Source organism: Homalodisca vitripennis, chromosome 2, assembly GCF_021130785.1.
Source record: "Homalodisca vitripennis isolate AUS2020 chromosome 2, UT_GWSS_2.1, whole genome shotgun sequence".
Taxonomy (NCBI): domain Eukaryota; kingdom Metazoa; phylum Arthropoda; class Insecta; order Hemiptera; family Cicadellidae; genus Homalodisca; species Homalodisca vitripennis.
The window spans coordinates 207,097,479-207,121,580 of NC_060208.1; the positions used below are offsets into that span (position 1 = coordinate 207,097,479).

At 33.6% G+C, this 24,102-nt stretch overlaps 2 protein-coding genes across 2 annotated transcripts; one reads left to right on the forward strand and one right to left on the reverse strand.

Moving 5' to 3' along the window:
• Positions 1-1,188: 1,188 nt before the first annotated feature.
• Positions 1,189-23,202, forward strand: LOC124355323 (pentatricopeptide repeat-containing protein 2, mitochondrial-like). Its single transcript, XM_046806420.1, has 8 exons — positions 1,189-1,514; positions 7,236-7,467; positions 11,418-11,520; positions 12,277-12,471; positions 14,974-15,162; positions 18,021-18,131; positions 20,237-20,344; positions 22,961-23,202. Exons 1-8 carry the CDS (start codon positions 1,433-1,435, stop codon positions 23,123-23,125), a joined length of 1,185 nt encoding a protein of 394 aa, XP_046662376.1. The 5' UTR covers positions 1,189-1,432; the 3' UTR covers positions 23,126-23,202.
• On the reverse strand, positions 2,434-6,009 carry LOC124355322. The gene is made up of 2 exons (XM_046806419.1): positions 5,637-6,009; positions 2,434-4,901 (listed from the first exon to the last, which is right to left on the reverse strand). Exons 1-2 carry the CDS (start codon positions 5,787-5,789, stop codon positions 2,634-2,636), a joined length of 2,421 nt encoding a protein of 806 aa, XP_046662375.1. The 5' UTR covers positions 5,790-6,009; the 3' UTR covers positions 2,434-2,633.
• Positions 23,203-24,102: the final 900 nt, after the last annotated feature.

The following is a 24,102-nucleotide window of genomic DNA, read 5'->3' on the forward strand; positions in this document are numbered from 1 at the left end:
GTCAAAAGCAATTACTTCCGGTTTCAGGCACGAGTATTTCTGGTGTCCGGTAGTCTGTTGAGAGCATATAATACACGTTGTGTACAATTTTACCTTTCCATGACAGCGAGAAGTTAAAACACAAAATTAAGGTTAAATAAACATGTTCTATGAGTTACAACCCAATTTCAGGTCCCCCTGGATGATTAATATCTATGAAACACCTCTATTTTGTCTGTTGAGAGCATGTGCGTTTCATGATTCCAGATCATCGGGAAGTTGAAAATATTCTTGAAATCCGTATCAACCCCTTATTAATCCGTATCAGTGTATGATTTTAATTTAATACTAGTTGTTACGGTTTAGTTTTCTATTTAAGTCAATGAAGCATGTATGCATCGAGTTTTATCTTTAGGATATCGAGAGGTTGAAAACAAAAATATAGTTCTTCTAGGAGGTTCAATCAATCAAGATTTAAATCCCTGTGGTTGGTTGAACTTCATAAAAATAAAACAGTTGTCTTTTGAGAGCAAAAACTACATGTGGGCAAAATTTAATAAAAAACACAAAATGTAGCTTACAAAAATAGAGGCTGCAACGTCAATTTGACCCCTATGTGATGTTTGATCTATATAAAAATGCTTTAATCGTGGTTGTGCCAAATTTGAACTTTCTGAGATGTCTAGTGATCTAGCTTAAATAATCAGTAAATGAAAGCTTTACCTTTTAAATATAAATATTTTTTATGAGTACGAACAAAATAACATTATCATGTATAGATCTAAGTGCCGATTAAAATAAAAAAAGACATCAACAGAAGACAATGCAACAATAATTAGATTTCATAGACAGTTATACGGACCAATAGTCAAACCAATACTTACTATCCACATCCTGTCCTAAGGTGTGTGTGTTGCAGCGAAAATCTGCTGCTTCTACGCACGAACTCCTTAGCTGAATAGATTACGGTGTTCATGTAATCCATCCATTTTATACTATTAATTTTTCATAATGGTATTTAAGGGAAAAAATTTTACCTTAGGCTTTTCCTCTAACATTTGGCTCTACTGACTAAGGTAAGGTGGTCTTACAGATCCTTACAAGACTTTTATGTCAAGAATCAAATAGTACATAGAGGCAGCATGGGATTTCCCGAAGCCTACTAGCTTAGAGCTAACAATTAGAGAAGAAGAATAAAAGGTGGTGGTGTGAAAGAAGAAAGAAAAGTGGTGATGGTCTCTCATGGAAGTGGTAGATTACGTTCGTAAGAGGTTAGAGTGAGATCATTTTACCGGAAAACTTTCAATACAATATTTACATAAATGTAATTATTGATCTATAAAGTACAGTGATTTTTATAAACAAACTTACAATCGAGATTTCGTATTTTAAACAAGTATAACAACCACTTCACCAAAGTCTCAAACCCAGGGAGATAACCTAACTGAACAAAATGAATATTTCGTCATTTTCATACAATTGTTTAGGTCGGCAGTTACTGTCCTATCAACGAGTTATTCCAGTTTCCATATTAGGTAATTGTTTATATATTCATATTCTTGATTAACCCTTTTACTTCGGCATTTTTAACCTCTTGAGTGCATGCAATATTTCATAGGTTTAAGCTGCAGGAGACAAAAATCAGGATGAATTTTGTGATAACTCATGTTTTTATTTTTACAATATTATGACTTTTTTCTGTAGTAAGTGGCCACCACCACAATTAAGACAGACTACCAAATTAAGTAATGTGAAACTGGCCATAGATTCCATCCAATTTATTTATTTTATTTCCAATGGACATAGACTACTCGATTTTATATTCAAGATTCACATAATTAACTTATAAACAAGCTAAATATTTTTTAGCATCATTGAATTGTTACTTTTTTAAATACAAAAATAATTGAACTATAATGCAGCCTATAATGTAATTCGGTTAGACATTTTGGTTTCTGTAGATATGAATATTGATGATTCGATTGTGGTGGTGGCCAATTATTATACTGCAGCCAAACCTTTATTTTCAAGGTGTGAGTGTGTGTTAAAAAATATATACTTCAGATTAATTGTGCATTCGTGGTTAAACACTAACTATACAGCCATTCCATTGTGACGGACGGGACAAGCAGAGAGATAAATTTCCTTATAGTATCTATAAAAAAAAGTTATCATGCATTAAAACCTTCTGCAGTTTTTTCAGCATATCTTAAGCATTTTTTAAACTCACTTAAAAAAAAATACTTTGAAATATAAATGAGTTACAGCATTTTTAAAGCGTGTGACGGACGGGACGTAATTTGGACACTACAGAAACTACACTAACTTTTACTACATTTTTCTGTGAATTGTACAATAATTATTTTTTTTAAATAATAGTATACGTTTTGTAAAGTTGTTTTTCTGGTAATCATGTGCTTTATATTCCATTTTAAAACTCTGTGTTCCAACAAAAAAATTCAAATTTAGCAGTTGACGTGTGACGGACGGGACGTGACGGACGGGACAAAAGGTTACTTGTGTATAAAAACAACAAACAGTTACTTAATACACTTTTTTATTCATGAACACTTTTACTCAACTATTTAACTTAAATTTACTTACAACTAGAACCTGTTATAATTGAAATTAAATATTTACAAGGGTTTTTCATCTTACAGCTCGATTGACTTTGCAAACTTATAATAAATACTATTTCTCAATTCTTTTACTTCTGGCCCCTCAAAAACTCCTTGTATTTCTGAAACAGACACTATGTATGTTTTAGAAGAGTCTATTTCAAATAGTTGGTCCTTGGTTTTAGTCTTCTGCACTAATCTCATGAACAAGACCTCCACGTTGTTGTCTTCTTCTACGCACCCCTGGGTTATAGCCAAATACTTATGAGCTCTCTTCTGTTTACCTTCACTTACAAGTTCTACTAATATGTACTGTCCAGCTTCTATTTCATCTTTTTTTAAAGGTTTAGGTCTTAAATATGAGTCCTCATCTTCAGAACTATATACATCTAAATATTGGACCTTTTTATTTTCAGTGAGAAAGTCAGAATCTAAGGAATCTTCATCAGAAAGTTTTTCATTAATTGACTCATCATGACTGTTCCAAGACTCTGAGAGTTGAAGCTCTGATTTCACAGTATTTCCGGCTACAATACTTCCTGGGTAAAGTGTTGATGCCCGTAAATAATGCATTGATTGGACTTTAGGAATAGGTCTGACAGCTGCCCATCGAGACTCCAATAACTCTTGACACTCTTCAATATCTTTAACATCAACATACATCACTTTGATTTTGTTTGCCTCACACTGTTTTTGACAACACTCAAAAAACTCTTCAGCAGAAGTAACTGTTGTGCGCCTGGATTTGACTTGTTCCCACACCATCCTTTTCACAGTGCCACCTACACCGTCCACTGCCCCCTTCCCATGAGAAGTGGCAAAGAAACACCATTCTCCAGTTACTTGGTAGTCCTTGTCCAGAAATGTCAGATTGGATAATGTATAACGATTTTTAAACTGGCCAGCACAGCCGTCTGAGAAAATCGCTACTTCCTCAATTTTGAACTGTTGTTTTAGATCACTTATTATTTTTTTAAGAAAATACCAAATTGAAAACTTGTCATGTGTAAGGTTATTGCTAATCAAAGCATAACATTGTTTTCCATTGGGAACCCATGCTACACCTGTAAAAATGGTTACAAGAGTGTTACTCCAGTGTGCACTCTGTATTTCGTCTTGTGCAATACAACTGTAGTTTTCAGCAAAGTCTATCTGTAAGACAGCTTCACCTTGTGTTGCATTTTTCTTTTTGTACTCAAAATACTCACTCTGTACGTTTTTTATGTAGCAATGCACTTTGAACTTTCCTAACATATTTTGTACCATTTCCATTGCTTCTCCAATAGTAGTCTCTACATATGTTATAACTGGTCGTTTATTTACCTCTCCCCACTGCTTCCAAGAAATTTGAGCCTCTAAATCTATATTCAAACTAAACTTAGTCAAGAAATTTGTATCTTTGCATTTGTTGCAAGACTCGGTCATACAGGCTTCACTTGTTATGTTACAACATATGGCGGCCAACAGTTCTTTACCTGTAGGTGGAAAACCTACAACAGCTTTAGACAATGATTCAGTAAGGAAATTAAAATTTGCATGTAGTTTGCAAACACATACATTATGTGGCATTTCTGAGCTCAAGCGTATATGAATTGGTCTTAGAGAATAAAATTTACTTTTTTTGATACCAATACCAGGATTTTCCTCAACAAACAAAGCGTACGCTTCTTTTACTGTCATAACCATATGTCGAATTTGCAATTTTTCTTTTTCACCTGAAACTTTGCTTTTGACTGTTTTGTAGTCTCTCTTTCCAGGAGCTTGTCTGCTGACTGTATCACTGCTGTAGAAAGCTATAACTTTTTCTTCAGTTTCCTTAGACAAAACCGTCTTTTTCTCTACATGTTCTTTAATAAAAAAGCGATCACTTTTTGGCAGCTGGAAGTTTTCATAAACTAGTTTTCTTACAACAGCAAGTTTTTTTGAAGGACTTTTTGGTAAAAATTTCTTTGCACGAACTACAGCCTTTCCTAGGCTTTGCCTGTTTGAAAAAGTTCCAAGTTCATTATTTTTATCACATACATGTTCTAGCTTTTCTTTTTGTTTTAACCTGTATTTTCTTTTTCTTTCAGTTTCCTTGCATCTTTTAAGTTTGAGTTCTTTCTTACCTGCACTTGTAGAACTAATTGTAACTAACTTTTCCTTTTCCTTAGCTCTCGATATTCGCTTTCTCTCTGCATCTTTCTTCAAACTCTTCTCCCAGGCTTCTTTATTCGTCTTCTTTTTTTCTCTGCTTCGTTGTTTTCGTAGTCTCGCCTTCTCTCTAGATTTTAAAAGCTCATTTGTCTCCATTTCCATAGATATCTGAAATCAACAAAAACTCGTGTAGTTTTTAGAGTAAATAAATATTACAAGAATCACAATGTTTAGTTGACTGCAATATCGCAACAAGATGTCGCAAATATTCCATGACATTTTTTTGTAAGCCCATGTGCAAGGGCATTATCTGACTCTAAAACCCTTTATTAACATTAATGTTTAATATTTTGACATTTGGTGTGGGATCTTGTAGTTAATCAGCTCTTTTAGAAATTTTTTTAATCAGTCAAATTAATCAGCACAATGTTAATTAAATGCTACAAATAATATTTCACTGCATAAACAGTCTCAAAGCCTAATCAGTACTACAACTACAGTTCTAATTAAAACTAGGTGTAGGTATAACTTACAATCTACAAATAGTAGGGTGTCATAATATTTTGAAATTGGGAGAAATAAACTATTTTACATAAAATTAAAAAATAAGATTAGCCTAGATTCATCTCACAATGGCCTAGATAGGCCTAGTAACTTGTACATTCAAAAAGTAACATTAGTTAATAAATTTAAGTATTAACAACGAATTTAGGGCATGGGGTATAGAGATATTGCTAAAAAGTGTGACGGACGGGACAATTTTCAAAATTCAATAAAAACTAGAAACAGAACTAGAAAAATCTAAAAACTTTGAGGTTAGGCCGGGGTGCTTCAGTGAATAGAAGATTTGTTATTGAATCACACATTTTATTTTTAATAACTTGTAAAAATAAACTTACTTACCTTTATTGTGACGGACGGGACACTCAATCTCTTCTTCAAAACAAGTAAAAATCCATTACTATAAACGATAAAATGAGAATGAAAACTATATTTCTGAAATGTGCAGAAGAGCTGGTTTCCCTCCAAATAGTCAGCAGACTGAAATTGTGTCATATGGTTAGTGATTTTTTTGACTTTATTTCACCAATATCATCACCCTGTAGCAACCACAGAGTAACACCAAGTTTAACCACGGTAAAAACATGTTTAATTTTATTTGATAATGAAAAAATGATTAGGTGTTGTTCAAATACTATTTTTATTTATTGTTAACTTAATTTAAATGTTGAAAAAAATTATTTTAGTTTTTACACTTATGTCTCTGTATTTGTGGAATGGCTGTATATTCGCTTTACAAAAATAAATAAGTAAATTAAATTTTAAAATAATTATAAAACAGTGACTGACATGGCTACATCTGAAATTTAAAAAATTCTAGAGTATGGCTGGAAGATAATAAGTGGCCACCTCGACAACTGAATCAACTATTTCTGATTATCTAACTATTGGGGAGAGTTTAATAAGTAATCTTAACTAGTTATTAGCTTTTTATTATTGAATGAAGTAATAGATTATTCAACTTCAATATTTTACGGGGTGATTGGTTTATGCCAGCGATTTTACTTGAAAACTATGAGGTATTATAAAAGTAAAATAGACTTCCCTGTTTATTTTACTAAAAACAATTTGGAGGTTTTACAATTTTGTGAAGCCATTTTTTCAAAATGACAGACAACTGGACATTTTAAAATAAAAACTCCATTTTTTTAAATTTTATGTTGATTTTGGATAAAAAATTCAATATTATGACATGTTTATAAGCCTTACTGTTTTGGAGCTATTTAGGATTAAAGTCGTGAATCCTTCTTCCGATAAATGGATTAATTGTAGAGGTTTGTCATTTACGTTACATAAAAAGGATAAAAGGTGTTTTAAGGAAATGTTCTAACTGCATTGAAATATTATTTTGAATAATTTGTTGTTTTTTAAAATTTGTATTGTGTTAGCCTAATTTTGCTGACTTTTAAAAAGTCATCCAAGATTGTTTTCACTGCTGCAGATTTAATCCTAAGAGAAGGTTCAATCATGAAATAAGTGCAGTCTCTGTTCTTTTGGATCTTAGCATACACCTGATCAGTATTTTTTTGAATGGGGTGGAATTTGGCCTTCCCAAACGTTTATCGTCTTGAAACGAATTACGGTCCTTTCAAAATTTTAAATATCAACTAAAAACGGTAGCATGGGATAATGCTTCAGAATCATAGGCAGTTTTGTGACAATCAACGCGCTTCACTTAATACAAAACTAATTTAAAATCATTGCCTGAAAATGCTCTTTCGATTACTCCATGACTTGAATTGATCCATCTGAATAGATAAGTACAATGATAAACTAACTTAGTTGCTGACAGGTACTGATAGGCACTCGGATAATCATATAAGAATGATAAGATTATTCCAATATGCATTATCTGTGTAACTCATTATCTCATAACTTTCGAAACAACCCTTGTGTATTAATTGTAATATAATTTAATACATGTGTTTTTTTTTATTTTAGGTAGTAGATTTCTATATACACCAGCAGCTCTCGGGCTTGAAGGTTACATCCAGGTACGAGAACGAGTCAAGATGCAGTTCAGTGAATTGGGGGACAGATTTAGGGCGAAAATGAAGGACTTTGTGTCACCCGATTCAGTAAATATGGTGTTCACTGAAGATTTGAAACATATGGTACATTTAGCTGATGCAACCGAAGAAGATTTAGAGCTGATAGAAGAAATGATGTTAAAGTAAGTATTTATTCTCAGTTTATAAGATGGATAGCTTGCTGAATTTCTTTTATAATAACCCTACTAGAATCCAAGTCGAGTTTTCGTAGACTATATTTAGCGTTATAAAACATAATGGTAAAATGCAGTTCAAGATGTAAAATTCATTCCTTTTTACGCCTTACAGATAAATAGGCTACCTTATTATTTACCTGAAGTAGCTCTGTTAACAATTCCACCAAATATTAATTGCTTGTATTTTTTTAAAGATTTAAACCTTTCAATACTAACGTTACACTATAATAATGTTAACAAAACGACTAAAGTAGAAGTCCTAACATTCAACTATATGAACTTGAATGTTGATAATTCAAATTCCTCTTAGTACAGCGGCTGGAATCTGATGCTATTACAGACTTTATTACAGGCTCCTGGAATCTGGAGTCATGTTTGTCTGAAGTGATCCAAAAAAAGTTGGCTACTATGAAGATCAAAATGGACTCTACATTTTTAGACATCAGTGACACTTAGACTACAAAATTCAAATTTAACATCAAAATAGAGTACTAAACGTAATATTCTCAATGAATCAACCCTTCTCACTGTAGCTGTGTTATGTGTATATGGACATGTACAAAAATTGTAAAAAATACGAACCTGGTTAAACGGACATAACTTTTCAATATCTGTATTTATAAAGGACCAATCTAAACAAATTTTAAAATCTATATAAGAAAAATGAAGATAAGTATTACAAAATTATTTATTTTATGAGTAATGGTGATTGAACAATAGTTATAAGCAAATTTCCAAATAAAAATAAACTGAATTGCTCTGTTGTAAGAAACAATACAGACAGTAGAGAAATGGGAAAAGGGCAACCTAGCTTATAAAAAAATGTTAGAGAGGACTTCTCCCACATTGTTTACAATTTCTTAGTGTCATCTTTTACTCAAGCTAAAGTTTTCAGAGTAGAAGTGCTAGCTGTCGAGTTTTTCAGAAAACTATTTTTATTGTTAATGAAGTCATTAATGGTCTCTCTTTCCTTGATAAGTGTTGTGATTGCAGGAAGTACCCTTTTAGTATCAGTAACCTTTTAGATAATCAACAGAAAGAAATGTATAGACTGCAGAAGACGGTTGAGCTTGTATGTTTGTCGGAAACATTAGTTCCAGAGATTTATTTCCAACAAAACCCTACACACACAGACCCGAGCATCAATTTACTATATACTGCATCTACCGGTTGATTTGAAGATAGGTCCTTGTCAACCTTAGTACCTTCAATCTTGTGTCTTCAGGATCTGGTCTTTTTCAGGGATTGAATAAATACTTTTTAATTCATTTACAGTCCAGTTCATTGTTGTGACAAAGAGAAATTATTTTGTTCTGTGCCAAAATATAATTATTTTCAATTCCTCTGTAGAGTCATGTGATTAACCCTTAGCGAGCCACAAATAAATAACCAAAACTACTCCTAAGAGCCATACACCTTAAAAATAAAAAAATTCTCTCAAACCAAAACCAATTTTTTTTTATAATTCTTATAACATGAGAGGTACGAAAAACTACAAAATATTTTTTTAAACTCTTTATTGTTAATTTACAGCCAAAAAATGGTAAAATCATAATTTCACTGAAAAAATTTAATTTTGACATTCTATGTGTTCATATATAAAATTAACAATAGTTGAACAAAATATTTGTAATATTTTACAAAAAAAACAAGCATATGGTAATTTTTATTTAGAGAAAATATAAAGAATATAGTAAAAATTTGTATATACAAATTAAATAAAAGCAATGAAACTACAACAAATTTCAATTTTCCAAGTATAAAATAAAGAACACACTACATTTTACAATATTATAACATGAGAAAACTTATAAATGATACTTATTGAAAATGAGCTACATATATGTGATCCTTAGGCGTAGGTTTGTTCTGTGTGGTACAGTTCACAACCCAGGTCAGGATGCAAGGCAGGCTTCGACGCGCACGTTGCGCATAATAAAGCCCTACATCACGATAATAGTACATAAACTACACTGTACATTGATTAAAAATACATCAACATTGAAAAGATAAATACGCAGATCGAAAATAGAAGGGCGAATAAACATCTACCTCACGGAAGGCTACAGGCAGACTGAGCGCGCGTCAGTAGACGTCGTTGGCTCTGCGGGAGACTATGAACATCCGGCCGCCCGCCATTTTGTCGCTCGAACAAGAGCCGTGACCTTCAAAATAGACACAAACGGTTGTCCATTGTTTAACAGTTTTTACAAATTTTTTTACCCAGAAATGCTTTTAAATAATATATTTTTAAAAAAATTATTTTGCGTCAGTGGACGTCGTTGGCTTTTAGCGCTAGTTTAGGCATGAAGTCTAGTAACGTCATTGGCTCGGAAAGGGTTAACATCTACATCCATCAGCACTGAAAAATAGACAAAGCTAGTCACCTTTATTTGCACAATACATTCATATTTGAAAATGTGAATTGCCAAGAATATACTGATTTATAAACATTTATTATAACAATACTATAAACATTATCGAATGTTATCTGAAATATTCTGTCATGTCTTGTTGAAATTGTGTACATAAGGGGCACATAACAAAAATGTTTGTGTTGGCAATTTTTAATTATTACAAGTCTTAGTAAAGAATTTTTTTGTTAAGAATAAATCAATTTTGTATGGCTATTATGTGTGATATTATTTCTTACTTTGTCATTAATAAAATGAGAAATAAAAATTGTTGATCTCCACTTGACGATGGCATCTTTAATGTTGAAAGGCCTCGTGTATAAAAATAAAATTATTGGATAATTTGGACTTTTCTTTCATGAAATAATAGAAAATAATTATACTGTTTTATCTTACTATAAAAATGTTCGAATGCAGTAATTAGTTATATAATTTAAAGCTTTAAAAACCACATAAATTCTTTATAAAAACTGACATTTACCCTTTGAATGGTTAAAAAGTACTGTGAACTGATCTGTGAAAAGTGTGTACTTCATTTAATTTATTTTCAATAACAAATCCACATTTTACAGAGTTTAAAAAATTTAGAATAAATATAGATATCAATAATAATAATATCAAGATAAATAATGATAAGTATTAAAACAGAAAACAGATGTAACAATAACGATGACCATAAATAAGAAAGCACTAACTATGAAGACAATAAATACAAAGATAACAAATGCATTGTAACAAATTTGAGGATAGCATGTTTGTTTCCTCTATGTGTGTGAGTGTATGCGCGTATATTGTGGTATTGAAGGTTGAAGTTAAAAACTTTTCATATTTTCTTGACGATAGGCAGGGTTATAGTTAATTGATATGAGAGGTTTTGTGATATGAACTGTTAACAAATAATAATGGTTTTTAAAACAATTCAGTCATTTTGACTCTAAAGTATGTTTTTGTTTATAGATCTGCAAAAAAAAAAAACAAATATGGAATTTATTCTTAGTTTTCAATCTTACGCGGCAATTGTTATAACTAACATAGCTAAGTTCACTATGTGTCGAAAGCATTGGGTACACAAATAAATTCTGGAGATATTTCAGTTTAACTTCTGTTTAGTGAAGATGGTTCTCCACAGAAAGTTCAAAATATGTGAAGAACTTATTTATGTAAACGATGATTCTACACACTGTGAACCAGACTATATATATAGTTATTAAATTTTGTTAAACACTGAATTTTCTTGTTTTAGAAACTGGGAAGATAATATGAATTACATATTACGCTAAACAGTCCTGGGTAGTCGATTATTTCGTGCATTTTCATGTTAAAGTTTGGATGATAGGAATTTCTGACTTCAATATTTTAAACATTAATTTGGAAAGTAACCCACTGCAATGGGGTGATAAGGCCATTTTGGTGTATGAACATATATTTGTACATAAATTTATAAATATTTATCCAAATGATATAACCATAAATCATTTTCAGATTCAATAGTCAAAATAAAGACTTACGATTTGGCAGTTTTATATTTGGACCTGTCGTGATGAGGATGTATTACCATTTAAACAGACCAAAAGAAGCATTGAAAGTAAGTACTGTAAACATTGCTATTTAAAGGAAACATTTAAACTTAAGTTTCTGGTTCTCACCATATGATATATTACTAGAATTTAATTGTGTAAGCAATGTTTCAACATGAGGAGAACCGAAAACTAAGATGTAAGATAAGATACTGGCTGTGTACGTCTTAAAAACTCGTTAAACAAAATTTAAATTAGGTCAAATGAAATAGACTTACATGTGACTGCATTACAATTGCTGCTCTTAGTTAGTTGTCACCAGTTTAGATTTATATTTTGATCACATAATTATATTTTAGCAAATAAAACAGAAATGTATATGAATTCTGTCCTCAGTATTGAAATATAGCCAGACCAGGTTAATCTCAAACTTTGCACCATGCAAACATATTTTTAAAACTTAACATCTCCAATTACTAATTACTAACAATAAGAAATTAAGAAATGAATGAGTGGTTTTGAAGTGAGTTAAAACACTCTTTAAAACAGAAAGACATCATAGATTTCATCTACAGTGGTCTGTGCTGGTGATGCTGTAGCTATATAAATCTACCGCACTATGGTCTTACTGCTATAGTACAGTTAAAATTTTCCACAGAAATTTAGGGATTAAAATTAAAACGTAACATTATTAGCAATAAATAAATGTTAAGTAAAATTACATTTATAGGTTTTGCTTCACTTCAAATATATAAACCAATATTTAACATTCTGCCATTACAAGGTTTCTGGTAGTACTTACCTTAATGTTTGTTCACTTTCAGGTGTTTTTGAATCCTGACCTTGAACATTTCTTCGATCAAATCATCTCATACCAGGTGTTGATGGACCTGTTGTTCAAGAACGAGATGTACGATGAAGTGATGCAAGTAGCTGATGTTGTTAAGGATAAACAGATCCCTAACTCACGTTTCCCCCGGAACGTAGTTGTCCTAGCCTTGGCAGCAGCCTACAAAAAGGTATTGTTTGACCTCTTTAATAATCAAATTATTTTTTTCCGTACCAGAAGCTGGACAATTCCAGTCAATTTTTTATGGTTGTATGAAAATCTTATAAAATTGATTATATAAATCCCTTGAGTACCACATCCATTTCCAGTCATGCCTTGCCAGTTTGATTTGTATCAATTTGTATTCGTTTGGAGAAAAAGCTTCTGTACAATGACTATTGAAAGTTTACTATCGTAATTTATGTTTTGTTTTACGGCAATATAATGATGATTGTGACATATTCTCTCACTAATAAGCACTGTTATGGTTAGTAAATAAAACGTTAGCCTTAAAATTCTACATTCATTTTGTTTCTATTAACCCTTTTAAGGCCAATGACCAATTGAGTTGCACTAGTCTCAAAGGCCAGCTCCTGATATTGCTCAGGTACCTTGAAGGCCAGGCTATTTTTGTTCCTTTTTGCATAGTTTTAGTAAATAAGCTGTAACTTCCATATTGCTTAGTAAAAACTGATAATTCTTTTTTTAATTTGTTTGTAAAATTATAGGCTTAGACAGGAAACTATAAGGTTGGTGATAAAAAATAAAAAATATTTTTTACATAGATGTTTGTATGTAACATTGGTAAGAGTAATTTACTTTTTTTGGTTTTAACACCTCATAAAAAATACAAAAGATTGTTTTGCACCCAACTAACACTTATTTTCTAAAACTACATATTATTTACAACAAACATGCCAATTTTCAAGTGCTTATCAATAATAAAAGTGAAGTAGGCACGAATTATTCAAAATCTGCAACTGCGGCTTATTTGTGAAAATTGTAGAAAAGCTAGTCCTGTCTTCAGTTTATACACAAAATATCTTTTTCTTCATACAACTCACAAGAATCCATACAAAATAAACACAAAACACTATTAGTAATTAAAAAGTTTTAAAATTATTATTATTAGGCATATTTACATTGTTTGGTAAATAAAAAGTTTCTTTAGTAACAAAACTGAACACCGGTACCACTAGCAAGTAAATTGTTTACTAAAGTGTTTTCACTTGTAGGTGATTTGCCTCTCGTTCTTTTGCTCATATTTACACTTAATAGTTCACTGCAAATACTAAGAAATACCTATAACATCGCACACAATTACTGAATTGCATCAACAAATTATAACCACAACAACTTTAACCTATACACCACAACGCCGTTGTAGTAAGACAGACGATTTCATCGAAATGCATAGATGTTTAATAATAGAAATGATGCAAGAAACGGCAGTGTTTGCGTTTACTCATGAAGCCCATCTAACCCCAAACAAGAAAATATCATATTTGGTGGCATTTGGAAAGTTTACTGGCCAGAAAACCGGAAATAATGGACGGCTACCTATTGTAGCCGTCGGCCGCGAACGCCATTATGATCACGGCTACCTATTGTAGCCGCCGGCCTTCAACGCTATTTTGACGACGGCTACCTATTGTAGCCGTCGGCCTTATAAGGGTTAAGGTGTCTATTATTACTGTTCATCTAAACTAAAATTCAATACCTTTTTACTTGAAAAGAAATTTCAACCATGGAGAAATGGCTTGTACCATCTTTATTTAACATATTCTCACAAGTTTTTTGTACGACCTTGGAACAGGCTTTCGTACTATGAAGTAATATGTGCTTAACACATAGGTTTCACTAAACCCACAGGCTAACATATTAGCAGTGCTATTACAAATAAGTTTTACTGTGTATTAATGGTTCTATGTTGTAATTTTTTGGAATATTCTACCTAGTAAAGTTTTCTATAGATTCATTTACACAACTGTCTCAGTGTATAAACCCTACATCATAACATTGACTTTGTTGAACTTTTCTCAACAAAGCTCATCGTGTATAAACGCAACTAGAGTATGCTAGTCCTGTTTGCTCCCGATACCATCTTGGTCTTATTATCTTGAACCTATCCAGAGGAAGTTCTTAAGACTGGTGGGGAAGTGTCAAGCACCGTGTTGTAGGGATGTCCCGCTTGCTGAACTTCAGACCGAGCTACTACTTCCGGATCTTCGTCAGACGTGAAGTTGCCGATATCTTATTTCTTGCCAAATTGATGAATGGCATGCTCGACTGTCCAATGATCCTCTCCCAAGTGGATTTCCCTACTACATCAAGGACTCGATCATTTGATCTGTTAGGCAGGTGTCACTACTCACGTGGTTATGACTTCCATGGTCCACTTGCAAGAATGATTAGGCTGGGGAACAGTTTCTGCCATACCATTGATTTCTTTAATGAAAGAGCCTCAACAAGACTGTCTCCAATATGCTCCTGTATAGACATTTAAATTTAATTTACTGAATATTCTTATTTTATTGTTATGTATTAATTTGCAGTTTATCATTTTTTATTTACTGTTTGTACACTTAATGATTTTGCCATTGGAATGAAATAAAATGAACTAAGTTTGCACATTAATCTAGAATTTTTATCTCTCAAATTGACTACCATATTAATTTTACTGTCCGGATAGAACACTCCGGAGTCGTTGCAGTATATGAAGAAACTCTGGGCCGAGCTGCAGGAGGCTGGACACGAGCCAATGAGAAGAGCCATCACTTTTGCTGCAGCCCTCGCAATCAACCAGAACGCCCCACATATTGCACTGGAGTTGCTGTCTGCGGTGCCCAAACAGAACTATGTTACCATACGAAACCTCAGGGTGAGTGTAATCACTACTCTTTGTTAGAGATGACAGAACTGGTAGGTGTGAACTTAGGTTAGTTAGGATATACAATGGATTCAGATAATGGTACACAGTTTTTTTTCTGGTGCTTTTGTAACATATTATGGAGACCACTCTGTCCCTATCTACTACTTGATATTATGTGATATAAGTAGGTTTAGATTAGGTTATCATAGGTATGTTACTAGTTAACCAAAGTTAACTTTACGAACGCTCACGTGATCTGACGTCGGAAAAGTAATGATCGGAAATGCCCCAGTGCGAGCTTCAGTGGTGCCTTCACACTAGGGTGAAAGCAGAAAAATATCCCTCGAGATAGTACCTAAATTCAAGCTCAGATGATGTGAGTACCCGAATAGGTTAATTTTTTCTATTTATAATACATACCTATGTATTTACCTACTTACATCACGTAATAACAAGTAGTAAATAGGGGCAGAGTGGTCTGCGTATACCAAAGCACCTTTTTATTTTTGTTTTTCTAAATCAGAGTATTTGCATTAATTAGGGTTATTGTAAAGAGTCGGAGTCTGGTGAATAATAGACGGGTGATGATATTGATCAAGAATTCTACATAAACAATGGGAGTAAAGTCCCAGGACAAGCTATTTTTAGTAAAACTCACGATGATCCTCCTGTCTACCATCCTCGTGAGTTCAAAGTCTTAACAACCTGGTGCCTTTCAGTTGAGGCCATTGAGCGTAAGCTTAGCCAGCTAGATCCAAACAAAGGGCAGGTCCTGATTCCATTCCTCCATCGGTGCTTAAATATTGCAGTGTGGTGATTTCTCCTCATTTATATATTTATTTCAACATATTCTTCTCTAGAGGTATTTTTCCAGACTGCTTAAAGACAGGATACATAGTTCCCATATTCAAATCTGGCAATAGTACCCTTGCATCGAATTACAGACCGATTGTTATTTTAAACACATTGTCCAAAGTTTTTGAGAGTCTGGTGTTAGATGGACTTGAATTTGATCTTAAACACCTAGTAGTGCCGCAGCAGCATGGCTTTCGCTCCGGGAGATCCACAACCACTAACTTCATCATTTTTCAACACTACATTACCTCAGCATTCGCAAGAGGTCAGCAGGTGGACTGCATTTACCTGGATTTCGCCAAAGCCTTCGATCGGGTTAGTCACAAACACCTATCGGTTAAATTGGACTCTCTAGGATTCTCCAGTTCTTTCCTGCAATTCTTCCAATCCTATCTTCAGGGTCGAACGCTGAGTGTGAGGTGTGGTACTGCTATTTCTCACCCCATTAGTGCTGAGTCAGGAGTTCCTCAAGGGTCACATCTTGGACCTTTCTTTTTCAACCTCTTAATCAACGACATTGGTGATGCCCTGACCGCCAAACATCTTCTATTTGCTGATGATGTGAAGCTTTTTCTGGAATCATCCTCATGCCATGATGTGGACCGTCTCAGGTCGTCATTAAGGGTAGTGGAGCACTGGTGCTTTAAAAAACTCCATGGACCTGAACATATCTAAATGTTCAGTTATGACCTTTTCCAGATCTCGGAATCCACTTTTTCATGACTATTACCTTGGCAGCGAACTTCTCCACAGAGTCTGGAAGATGAAGGACCTTGGTGTCATAACTACTTCAACTCTCCATTCCTGAGCATGTGCGGTTCATTTGCAGCAGAGCCAACTCCACGCTTGGCTTCGTCTTTCGTTTCTCTGGGGGGCTGCATGTTGACTCTCTAGTAACATTGTATAAGACACTAGTGCGTCCGCTCCTGGAGTACAACTCTTCTGTGTGGGCTCCGTATCAATCTACTCTCATATCGGATATTGAGAGAGTCCAGGTCCGATTTATCAGAGTTGTTGGCTGCCGAATGGGATACAACTACATTGAAGTCCCTGTACCACTCCTGAAGTCTCACTTCCGTCTTCATGACTTAGACATTTGCAGAAGGATTCAAGACTCAGTTCTCCTCATGAAGTTGATCAATGGTGTGGGCTGCCCTGAGCTGTTACTGGAGCTTCCTTTTCACATTCCTGGTCGTACTAGATCCCATGACTTGTTTGAGAGGATTCAGTACTCTACGTTATACCAGCAACGCAGTACGCTCCCACGCCTTTTACAACTCGGCAATGAGATAGGTGGATCTGTGGACTTTTTCTCTCCTGGTGTGGCTCGATTTCGTAGCCAAGCCGTGCACCTTCTTACTGCAAATGATGGAGTTAGTGATGAGTGATTGGTGACGCCTTTAGAGGGTCACATATCAGTGTGATGACAAAAGTTGAGTGCGTGAGTGATTCTTCTCTACACATTCTGGCATCGTGATTGTACTGTAATAAGAAGTTTTATAATTGCTTGTTATCTTGTTTTTTATTGCTTGTTAAATATTATAAATGTATTTATTGCTTGTTATTATATATTATAAGATACTCTATTACTTGTCGAAACTTCATATTCTCCTGCAAGTTAGATTTTAATTATACACGCATACATATATTATAAGCACACACACACCTCACGCCCCCTTCGCACGCACCCTCCCCCCACACACACATAAATCGTTGCTGTGATTATTGCCATATTTTTTTAATTGTTCATATAGTTGGTGTTATTTATTTGTTGCTTGTTATCTTTAAATATATTATTGCTTGTTGTACTGTATTATAAGATAATTTATCTCTTGTTGAATCGGATTTAACATTTGTTGTAAAATGGTGTATGCCGTATATAAATAAATAAATAAACAAGCACAAGTATATGACTACAGTAATGTTTTAATTTGATTAGTAGTAATATAAGGGTTGTATATATTGTAATAGTACTATTAAATGTTAGTCGCATTCTTGTGTATTTGTTGCAGGTGTCAGCACTGGCAGATGTTGGTAGGCCGGATGATGCGCTACCAATCCTGAGAAGTGTGCTAGAGATGGATGGTCCTCAGGAAACAAAACACACATTCTGTTCTGAAGTGGTAAATAGGGTTTACATTTGGTTTTGTTTTTCCAAGTTAATATTTAAGTTTGTCAAGCAAAAGGTTTTCTGAAGTTATTTGTGAATTAGACTAACATGCCTATAAGAATCGGTCAGTCGGATTTTGATATTATGATTCCAGATTCATTTCAATTAAATTTAAAAAAATTACTTTTAAATAATAATTACAGAGGCGCAGCATGTGCCTCATCAACTTAATTATCGTACTGTGCAGTAATTATGAGGACTATCCAGAAAATAATAGATGTTTTCGCCTGTCGCAGTGTTGCATATGAATAGAGCCGCCATCTTCGTATTAAGAAGTTCCAACATTCAGTAACCATCCAGTTGTAGTAAGGAACAGTTCCCTCCTAATTTGTCCTGGATGTTAAAATGTTTACTTGCGGAGAAAATCTTGTGAAAACTACAGACACATAGGAAAGCTTGTGATGTTTATTCATCAATGTAGACTGCAGTGGTAGGCCTATTCTTCTGATAAAAAATGTGTTGTTTGACACTACGAAAGGTTTGGAACACTTTCCACAGTGTTTGGTGCATAAAATTGTGATGTTGAAGTTTAGTTGACACATTTTTATTCTGAAAATCGTAATGAAGACTATAAAATACAGATACTATCGAATTGACCAAAGTTTTATCTCGGGACAACACATGGAATACTGAAATATGTGGATGTAAAACCTATGGTTGAATGAGGTTTTTCTCCATTAAGAGAAATTTAGATGACTGACTATTACTGGAGTTCCAGCTTCAGTATTTTTCATGATTAGTCTGTTGACATTGTGTGTACTGACATCCACTGAGCTCCTACTTCACCTTACACATTTTTCTCACCACAAGAACATTGATTTTGTAGATAACAGGATTTTTCAGTACTTTGGTATTATCCAGAGGCCACTATATTTGGAAGTATTGTTCTTACCGGCGACCTAAAAAACTACATCATTAAAAAGAACAGACTTATATAACTTACTGTGAAAATTAAAAGTCATTATGATTATCGGTTCTTGTATTCTGCCTCACAAAAGAAAGCAATCCATGAGAAGAAGGCAACTCTGTCCCTCTCCAACTTGATTTTACACGATATAGGTGTATTTAAATTAGATTATCATATTTTACTAGTAAGAAAACCTGTACGAGCGCTCACATATGTGAGCATGAAATTGGGTACTATGTCCCAGAATGCAACTTTTCCGTCAGATCACAGAATACAACTTTTCCGTCAGATCACGTTGGATGACATGGTATGCGATCTGAGGTCGGGAAAGTACTGAGCAGAAATGCCCCTGGGCATTAGTGTAGGCTTCAGTGGCCAGCGCCACCGCGGGGTGTTGAAACAAATTCCTCAAGATAGTACCTAAATTCACGCTCAGATCATGTGATCGCTTGTTAACTTTTGATATTTATACGTACATATATATTTACCTATTTAATACCTATATAGCCTAATAAGAAGTCTTAGATAAGGACAGAGTAACCTCCTTCTAACCGATATCGCTTCCTTTTGGGAGGCAGGAAACAAGAACCATCATATAATGGCTGCTAAAACTTTCCTGTCTAAGACGATGTGATAAACTACAACTAGTCTATCTCTGCATGGATAACTAAAGCATTTACATTCAATTCAATTTCAACAAAATGTTACTAACAAAATCCAACTAAAGTACTTATTAAAGTATTTTCACGAATGGTTGATAAATTTATTTTACCTATTTTGAAGTAAAATCAATATTAAACTATTCAAATAACTTCTTTATAAAAAAGTTTTAATAACACAAAAATGTGAAATTAGATTTTATATTTTACAGTAAGGAATTATTGATGCGTCAAGCTGACAAGCAATGACTAGTCAGCTGACTTGCAATTTTCCAGTCAGAGGTTGCCAAAAATATAATGTGAAAGCTTAAAACTATGTATAATTTTTTATACATACATCTTTAAACAAAAACATTTGTGGAATTTAATAAAATGCGTGGTTACTAACGAAAAAGTGTATGGCCGCACTTTACAGATGTCGGGAGTTAACGCTTTCGTACACTACAGAGATCAAGGTAATCAACCACTGTTACAGTGTTCTTGCTGTTGCAGATTGAGAAGATGAAGGCGGCAGTCAGCCGTTGTGACAAGAAGGAAGTTCACCAGGAGTTCCAGAGGGTTGTTGACCAATTGAACCAGTTGGGACATGTCACAGATTCGGTAAGTTACTGTCAGCATCATAAATACCCAAAGTTACCAACAATTCTCTGCTCTAATATATTTTAGATTGAGTGATCAAGCCTGATTCAGCAACATTATTCTACACCATAATAAATATTTGTTTTAGGGTAACAATTATGTATAAAACTGTCGGAAGAATAATTTTTATTTCATTACAATAATTTTCCCAATTTTTGATCATGCTACAGTAGTTAACATTTAATAATCAGGATTATAACTCTAATATTTTACATTATTTCTGTAATTTATTTTATTTTCGGTACATTTTGTATACAGGATTTTGGTCTATTATATTAAAGTTGTCCTCATGGCAGCGCTTGCACATTATTCATGTATACATTAATATAAGGGTATTACAAACTTCTGTGAATGATGGTGTTCATCATTTCGATAAAAAAATGTCATATAAACATAGGTCGAGAAATGTCTTGTTTAGCCGCTAACCACCATTTTGTATTTTTTATAAAGAAATTATCTCTAAAACTAGTTAAGCTAAAGAAACCAAATTTGGCACATATGTTTGAATGAATAACAGGAAAAATGTTTATTGTTAAATAACAAAAAAACCAGTATATTTATAAAACCTTTATTAGACATCAACTATTTTTCAAACTATAACAATTCCAACAGTACTTTTTCCGACAAAATCCATCAACTCATAAGCGAGCATGACCACTTTAAAGATACGCTTAAGACAAGCCAGGAGCAACAAACAACTGATACCTCTCAACTGCGACACGTTTGGCACTCTCCAACTATTTTAAAAAATTTTATAACGACAAAATCCATCAACTCATAAGTGAGCATGAACACTTTAAAGATACGCTTAAGACAAGCCAGGAGCAACAAACAACTGATACTCTCAACTGCGACACGTTTTGGCACTCTCCAACTATTTAAAAAATTTTATAACGACAAAATCCATCAACTCATAAGCGAGCATGACCACTTTAAAGATTACGCTTAAGACAAGCCAGGAGCAACAAACAACTGATACCTCTCAACTGCGACACGTTTGGCACTCTCCAACTATTTAAAAAAATTTTATAACGACAAAATCCGTCAACGCATAAGCGAGTACAATCACTTTAGATGTACGCTTGCACAAGCCGGGAGCAAAAAACATTTTGTCTTTTGATAGGCATCAGCTGTTTTACATAGAGTATATAAAAATGTTACAAAGTACTAACTATTTTTGTATTTGAAATTTTGATAATACAAAAATACCAATGGTACTTTTATCAACAAAATCCATTTTTGCTACGAGATAAAGACGGCACCAAAGGAGGTGCAGAACAAAATTACAAAAAACAACTTTTAGAAATGCTTTGAGGATTTCAAGAAAGCCTGGCACAAGTGTATAATATCTAATGGGGATTACTTTGAAGGGGTCAAAATTGAGATTGATGAAGGAATAAATATTTTTTGAAAAAAAAAACAAAAGTTGAAATTTTTTTTGAACAGACTCCATATACACACAGAGTTTGCAGTAGTAGGAATTGAAAAATAAGTCTCCTTCAGAGACAACTTTAAAGATGTAATATATTTTATTTGATCTTTTTAGCCAAGATGTGATGTTTTTAGAAAATCCTGTTTTGGAAATGGAAGTCCTTGTGTGATTTCCCCTGGTTGATATTGCCGGTATAACTGCCAAGATGGAAAGATTGTGCAGTCTCAAGCTATATAAACATTCCCTAACTGGGCAACTTTGGTCAAATAGCGTAGTATAATAATTTTATGCTCTTTAACCCTTAGACTAGAAATCCCGCAACGCATTCGGAAGCATCCTATGTGTCACCCGCAGTTATCCTGATAACCGTGCAGGAAGCGATTCAACGCTAATCAGTCTTCATAATAATTCGTGATGAATATGCTAATCTAATTAATCACTTGAATACAAATGTGATCTAGCGGAATAAATAAGAAATAGTTTCAAGTAGTTTTCGTTGGTCCTACTAGATCGCAGTTGTTCTTTTATTAATTTATTTCAGACCCAATTGTCGTTATTCAGGCCATATGACAGCATTCAATTAGTTGTTCCAAGTAATCAGCTGATTCTATTTCTGTTTGTAGTGAATATAGGTTTTAACCTCACTTTTACGTTACCGGTTGCCCTGATTGTAAACGTTTTGTTGTATTAACCTAGAGTAAATAAACGTGGCTGTTTGTGTAATTACTGATTAATGACGTGAGAAAGACTTACAGGACGAATTTTTGGGTAAGATGCTCCCCTGAGACTTACTGACGTGTGCAGATAGACCAGCATCGGCGAGCAGCGGCACCTGTACAAGATGTGCCATTACGATTTGTGTGTCCGACTGTTTTTGCACCTTTTATACCATCAAAGATTTATGAGGAGACTTGTGTATTGTTACTAACTTGTACCTTAGTATGTTTATGAGAAAATGGTGATATTTTTATTTTATTCTTGTATTTACTAGTCAAAGGGTTAAATATATAGATGGCCCTAACTTTGTAACAGTGTAGATTTAGAAATAATGTAGATGGCAGAAAGGGTTATTTTTACCTTTGGAGTGTATACGAGTTAAACATGTGTTAATCCCTCAATGTAACATTGGACATCTTGTGTTTCAGAGTTTAGACGCACAACTGTGTACAGAGATAGACAAAGTGATACTGACACAAGCACGGCCACGAGACCAGAGAGTGCTGGCAGCGAAGTTCAATAGTGGTAGGGGGAGGGGAGGAGATTATCCCAGACCTCTGAATCAGCGGGCAGGGCTCAGGGATATGGAGTGATAATATTCCAATTGTTAGGTTTAGTGTTTTGTTATTTAGACAATTAAAAATTGTAGAATTACATCAATTGCATTTGTCTCCTTGTTATTCTTTAACTTCCAAGTAACCTAAAAGATGTACTATGAAGTGTAACATAAAATCAGAATTGATTAACAACAAAAAGTTAGAACTGTACTGTAATTTAGAGGGATATAGAATTGTTGTATTTGCTTGAATACACAATTAACTGTTTTATTGTGTAATCTACTTCATGCTGAACTATTTCACCTGAGTAGAGAGGGGTTGTTGTTAGTGGAACTGCCTCACACATTGCAACACAACCCCCATTGCTTGTGTCACAATATTATGCAAGATTCTGTTGGTGTTTTGTATGATATGAGTTAAAGCATTAAATGCCTATTTACATTAAAAAAATTTTAGACCTCATAATATCGAATGATTTTTTATGGTATAGAGTATGTTGTATGAGCCAATTTTTAACTTAACAACACCAACAATGTGTTTTTATTCTTTAAAAAATTGAATCGTTCAAAAAGAGTATTAGATCCAACTGTCCTATTTTTTTATGAAAACTATTCTAAACTTAGAATAACCTTAATAACATGACCAGTTAAGGGAAATTAATTAGAATTATAAAATGTTTGTAAAAAGAACCCGTTTTCCATGAGTCTCCCGAATTATGAGCTTGCTAAGAAAGGAGTTCCAGGACACTGCCCCACTAGACTTATAATTCTGTAGCAACTTCTGAAATTGTTATTACCAAATACTACAGCATATTGCAAAAGAATTTGAGTTATCTCAGTGCCTATAAACATGGTTTTATATTTTACAACTTCAGGAGTCCTAATCACAGCTTCAAACTTGGATATTCAATTATTCAAAAGTCGATTCGGAGATGGGAATATCCTTTGGTGACAGTTATAAAAGGAATTTTAGTTTAAAGTTACAATCTAATTTCAAACTTTACATGGATTACT

Bases quoted from the DNA above. Each gene is read 5' to 3' on its own strand.
- LOC124355322 (XM_046806419.1), bottom strand. From the start codon at position 5,789: ATGACACAATTTCAGTCTGCTGACTATTTGGAGGGAAACCAGCTCTTC. The intron at 4,902-5,636 runs GTAAGTAAGTTT...TGTTGATTTCAG, and splicing joins TCCCGTCCGTCACAATAAAG to ATATCTATGGAAATGGAGAC.
- LOC124355323 (XM_046806420.1), top strand. From the start codon at position 1,433: ATGAATATTTCGTCATTTTCATACAATTGTTTAGGTCGGCAGTTACTG. The intron at 11,521-12,276 runs GTAAGTACTGTA...GTTCACTTTCAG, and splicing joins GACCAAAAGAAGCATTGAAA to GTGTTTTTGAATCCTGACCT. The intron at 15,163-18,020 runs GTGAGTGTAATC...TATTTGTTGCAG, and splicing joins TTACCATACGAAACCTCAGG to GTGTCAGCACTGGCAGATGT.